Source organism: Priapulus caudatus, unplaced genomic scaffold, assembly GCF_000485595.1.
Source record: "Priapulus caudatus unplaced genomic scaffold, Priapulus_caudatus-5.0.1 Scaffold63, whole genome shotgun sequence".
In the NCBI taxonomy this organism is placed as follows: Eukaryota; Metazoa; Priapulida; class Priapulimorpha; order Priapulimorphida; family Priapulidae; genus Priapulus; species Priapulus caudatus.
The window spans coordinates 36,873-43,029 of NW_014577124.1; the positions used below are offsets into that span (position 1 = coordinate 36,873).

At 46.6% G+C, this 6,157-nt stretch overlaps 1 protein-coding gene across 1 annotated transcript in view; it reads right to left on the reverse strand.

The window, feature by feature from the left end:
- Window positions 1-6,157, reverse strand: part of LOC106821211 (cell division cycle protein 16 homolog) — a 27,973-nt gene that overhangs the window by 20,497 nt on the left and 1,319 nt on the right. The window contains exons 2-6 of the mRNA XM_014825920.1: window positions 3,905-3,959; window positions 3,366-3,463; window positions 2,968-3,006; window positions 2,681-2,815; window positions 2,016-2,175 (exon numbers count right to left, since the gene is read on the reverse strand). Coding sequence (XP_014681406.1) covers window positions 2,016-2,175; window positions 2,681-2,815; window positions 2,968-3,006; window positions 3,366-3,463; window positions 3,905-3,959 — 487 coding nt within the window. The remainder of the gene's footprint in view (window positions 1-2,015; window positions 2,176-2,680; window positions 2,816-2,967; window positions 3,007-3,365; window positions 3,464-3,904; window positions 3,960-6,157) is intronic.

The window sequence follows — 6,157 nt, forward strand, 5'->3', positions numbered from 1 at the left end:
TTAGTATGGTTATAATGCACGAATGCTCCACACGTGAGTGTATGTGTACACACTCACAACACATGATCACACGCACACGCGCACACAGATACACGCACATACGCACGACACACGCACGCGTGCCCACGCCACATGGCACAGGCACTAGACATGGCACACTCCCGGCTGTGGACCTCTCAGCGCTCCACGACGCAAGAAACCCCTCATCTCGTGACCTTCGCCACGTGACCTCAACGGTTGACATCCAAGATGACTCTGCTGCGCGGCACAAGCCAACCCAGGTGCCCGCCGGGCATTCGCGTCCTACGCCAGGTGGCGCCTGGGTTACGTCGGTCCTATGCAGATGGCGCCGGGGTTGCGTCCTACGCCTTGCCGGTGGCTTGGCAAGTTCTACGATGTTTCGCCGTGAGGACCACGGGTGCGTCAACTCATGTCCCCGAAAGCAAGGCACCCGCAGCATTACATGTCAAACATTACATCATGTTACAGAGTCTATGTAACAGTTACATCATGTTACGGTCCACGTAATTCATGCTGTTATTATGGCGCTCTCATGCATAGGGTAAGTTGGACACCCACCCACGCACGCCACCTACCCCCCACGCACGCACCCCACTCACCCCCACCACACACGCCACCCCCCCACTCACCCCCATGCACGTCACCTCCCCCAAACACACGCACCTACCCCCCCCCCAACACACACACACGCATCCCCACTACCCCCACGCATGCACCCCCACTCACTCCCACGCACGCAACCTACCCCCCACACACGCACCTACTCCACAGCACACGGCAACCCCCACTCACCCCCACGCACCCCACGGCACGCAAGCCTTACCCCCCCCCCCCACCACACACACACGCATCCCATCTCACCCCACGATGCACCCATCACCCCCACGCCTCTACCTTCCACCTGACCCCAGTCCATACCTTCCATACTGCCGTCCCTACCTTCTACTGCCATCCCTCACCTCTCCACCTGCATCCCTACCTTCATTACTGCATGTCCCTACCTTTCCTCCTGCTCATCCCTTACTTCCTACTGCCGTCGCCACCTTTCCATCCTTGCCGTCCCTACCTTTCCTGCCATCCCTACCTTCCTCCTGCCATCCCTACCTTCCTCCTGCCATCCCTACCTTCCTACTGCCATCCCTACCTTCCTACTGCCGTCCCCCGCCCAGACTGGACGCGCCACACCAGCCAGCCCCCTTACCTTCCTACTGCGTCCCTACCTTCCTACTGCCATCCCTACCTTCCTACTGCCGTCCCTACCTTCCTACTGCCATCCCTACCTTCCTACTGCCGTCCCTACCTTCCTACTGCCATCCCTACCTTCCACCTGCCATCCCTACCTTCCTACTGCCATCCCTACCTTCCTACTGCCATCCCTACCTTCCTCCTGCCATCCCTACCTTCCACCTGCCATCCCTACCTTCCTACTGCCGTCCCTACCTTCCTACTGCCGTCCCTACCTTCCACCTGCCATCCCTACCTTCCTCCTGCCATCCCTACCTTCCTACTGCCATCCCTACCTTCCTCCTGCCGTCCCTACCTTCCTCCTGCCATCCCTACCTTCCTACTGCCATCCCTACCTTCCTACTGCCGTCCCTACCTTCCTACTGCCATCCCTACCTTCCTACTGCCATCCCTACCTTCCTACTGCCGTCCCTACCTTCCTACTGCCATCCCTACCTTCCTCCTGCCGTCCCTACCTTCCTCCTGCCGTCCCTACCTTCCTCCTGCCATCCCTACCTTCCTACTCCCGTCCCTACCTTAACTTCCTGCCATTCCCTACCTTCATACCTGGCCATCCCTACCTTCCTCTGCCCATCTCCTTCCTACTCCGTCCTACCCTATTTCCATCCCTACCCTCCTGCCGTCCCTACCTTCCTACTGCCATCCCTACCTTCCTCCTGCCATCCCTACCTTCCTACTGCCATCCCTACCTTCCTCCTGCCATCCCTACCTTCCTCCTGCCATCCCTACCTTCCTACTGCCGTCCCTACCTTCCTCCGCGGACATCATGTGGTGCTGCACGAGCAACTCGAAAGCCTCGTAGCAGTAGACATCTTGCTTGAGAGCCGCCGTGAAGCACTCAACTGCAAGCGCACGGTTGTCCATCGCCTCGTAGATCTTCCCCTTCAATAAACTAACGTTGCTCTCCACCTAAAAGTCAACATCAGCAGCATTCAGTGGCACGACAGCAAGTCCATCTCTAGAAGTTACGTTGCCGCTATGTAGCATTTACTCCTCATAAACAGTGTTAGGACACGGTGCAAGTACTTTACACAGCCAATCTACAATCTAAGCCAAGCAGCAGCAGCAGCAGTTTTCGCATAGCAGATTGTAGGTGCAATTATAATGCAGGCTTTAATCAACAACAACAACAAAACTGAATAGAGGCGATACAACATCTATCAAGATAACCGATAATATAAATGTTGACAGAATTAAATGAATACCATACTACCAGCAAGCATAATAGCCCTGTCAGTTGCCTGAGTGTAAGATTGTTTCCTCAATACCATCTCAAATACCTTAGCCAAACCACCACAGCAGCTTGCCAATAATAGCAATAATTACTGATTAAGCAGTAACAGTTCACGCACCAGCTATTAACCGATGCTTTGCTAGAACCCTCAATAAAATCTCACTATGCCAACTCCCTCACATTTGTAAGAAGAACGTCTGTAGATGCATTCGCAGTAGTTACACTCGCATCCAGCCCTTTCTCTGGAGTCTTGGTGCTGTTGTTTTCAGGCCAGTACAGTATCTCTATAGCCTCGTGATATTCTTTTGCTTCATACTAGGAAGAAATACAAGCACCTTCTCAATTGAATTGATCGGAACAATAATGATGGTCAAGTGAGTTATTACAGGTGTTAGATATCCGGTGCGACTTCAACTATGAAGTTGCATAACTTCTACATTCGAACTGTCAGAAGAATGCGTACGTACGTGGCACTTAGCGGCTAGGAACCTGCATGCTGCGTTTGTCTGAAACAGAACAAAGCTGACAATGATGTGCTGCATATTGATACACGTGCCTCTAGCCACTGCAACTACAATAAAATTGTATAAGGATGTTATAATAGTAAATGAGGTATCCAGTAACGATTAATATTGCACTAAGAATAATATTTAAATTTTAACCCATGCAGAGTCTTGGATTATCATATTACAAAAATGAAATATATACCATAAATTTTACACTGAGTTGAGTCATAGATCCTTCTGACTGTCCATTGGGCATAAGCTTCAGCAACAGAATTAAAAGTTATATGCGACCCATGGAAATGTCCCAGGTCTGTGTCACACATGTCACCCGAGTTATATATTGTAATAGTATCAACAACCTGGTGTAGTTTCCGTGTCTCGATGCAATGTGTGGCTCGATGGTACTGCCCTGTCAGATACAGGCACTGTGAGAGCCAATACACGTCTGGTGTTTCCCCTGCGCAAGTGAAAATTCAATACGTGAAGACAGAATTGAGCTTGAAAAGTAGGAAGCCCTTGTGAGAGTATTATTTAATTAACGTGAGAAATTATTTTCTATGCTGCTGATAGTGAAGACTAACCATTGATCATAGCAAGTTTGTTGTACTGTGCTACATTGTTCCAATGATAATATTATAGTAAATAAAGAAAAATTATATTAACTACTTAATATTAATTATTATGTACTCTGTATCACCTAATAACTCTACTCAGATGATATACAAATGTTATGCTACAGCTATGTATGCATGTTGCTATACATGGATACATAACAGACTGAGCAGATGGGAAGGGCGATGACCATGTAATGTATAGATCTACATTTCTTTGGGGGGGGGGGCGACTGACCCACCCCACCCCCAACTAGCTACACCTATGTATACATTGCAGAACTTACCATTAGAAAGAGTAACAACTTTATCTGCCCAGAACAATGCACTCTTGTATTGATGCTGCAAGTGAAAAGCATTAATGTTAATAATTGAAAAACAAAAAATTTAAATGCAAAAATTTAGGGCTTCAGATCTTCTAGACTAAAATGTACTTTCTAGAACTACACCAGTAGGCCTATAGTTTATAGCTTTTGGTTATAGTCTCTCAACTAGATGTATGGTTAGGAGATTTTCTGTCTTATTCACTAATTGGTGCTTGAGAATTACACCAAACTGACTTCTTATCTGACAGATATACACTATCATGGTGTTTTATGTCACCAGAGATTCTTTTAGGTCTCAATTAATAATTTAGAGATGAACCCTCGATTTTATGTGGTTTAATCGTGCCACAATGGATTCACAATCACTAACGTGGAGAGTCGGTTTTTTACACATCGAGAAAACATGCTGCCATGCCTTGGGTTCTGAGCCTACTGTAGGACTCTGGGTTCTAATGATGGGTATAGATGATTCAGTTTATGTTAGGATTAGGATTGGGTTTGTAACAGGATTAGTTACGGTTAAGGTTGGTTAGGGTTAGTGTTAGGGTGGCTTATGGGTTAGGCTTATGGATAAGTTGATGTTGATTACTTCCTTACTTCCTAATGATAATTAGCTGTATTAATCTATATCAATTGGCAATATCATTGGACTATATCGAAGACGGAGAAACTCAGAGAGGCAAAGTTTATCAAATAGTCAGATCAACACTGCAGATCGCAGTAGAAAAAGCATAAATTCTGGGCAGTGGCTGGAGGTACGGCAGCCGTATCTCGAATTTACGAGGCTGGAGGTATGGCAGTCCATTCACTTTCATACTTAATGAGACAAAGATGGCAGCGGATGGCGGCAGATTTCGAAATAATGCCTTGGGAGATAAATTCACAATTTGAGAATTTTGATGAGCTAGAAACACTCGGATTCGGTATGAAAATGAACATTATTGTAAACTTTACATCAGAAGATCGCAAATAATTGCCTCAGCCCTCAAACAAACGCCAAAAAGAGGCTTCAACAAACGACGGCTGCCGTATACCTCCAGCCACTCCGTAAATTCTGCAATTAACCAACGAGGAAGTAAGAGAATTGCAATATGGAATAACAGAGATGAAGAAGCTGAAGTCAAACTTAATGTTGAAGGGATCCTTTGAAAATTCAATAGGCCTACATTAACATTGTTCAAGTTTGTTGAAAGCAATCACAGGCACTTGGAACGTCACAATAAAAAAAATAATGGTAAATATACACGAAATGTATTTACTACCAAAGTCTTAATGTTTCTCTACTCTATTTCGCCTATTATTGCCGATAATCACCTGTAAATGCCGGTCAAATGCTCATCTGCAACACACAAGTACACCGCACGCACGCCCTGTGCACAAACAACATGAATAAGAGAGCAGGTAGGAAAGCGTAATCGCAATATTCGCTCGACGGTCGCTTCATTTCACACGACAACAGAACAAATACACATCAAACAGCTTCCATCTTGGTATCTATGTGTAGCTAAATGTTCACTTGTTCGAATTACAACTCTGTCCTTTGTTCTTACCTACTCCATCCAGAGATATCTCATGAAATGATGAGGGAAAAATTTACTCATAGATTTTGTAAATGGGACGAGATGTCCGTTTATACACGAGTAGTGCGGCGCATTGCATGCCGGGATGAGCTGCTGCCTGCCTCCGAGCTCCGTTTCGAGGCCCGCCAAGCCAAGCATAATGCGCACGGGCATGACGTCACAGAGACGACTACGTTCATTGGTTAAAACAATCGAGTAGCGCCGTTAGGGATTTTCGGATGATACGTCCCATTTACAAAATCTAGAAGTGGAATTTTCCCGCATGATTTCACGAGATATCTCTGGCTGGAGTAGGTAAGAACAAAGGACAGAGATAATTCGAACAAGTATCTGCATCTCCTCCTTAACTATATGACCTACCAGTCTGTAATTTTGCAGGAGGCAGCATTAAAATTAAAGGAAGTGTATTGTGCATTGTAATAAAGGATAACTGAAACAATGCCTGTGCATTGTTGCATATTTCAGCCTAGACAGTGTGACTGGACAGTGCTGCCACCTATCAAACCATAACCATCGCCTGCTACTAGCAGATGTGGCGGTGAGCCTGTGCACGGGCCTATTACGACGTGTTTATCTGGTCACGTACGGGGCTAATTACGGATAGGAAAAGCAACGTTGCTATTCGCCTGCTACT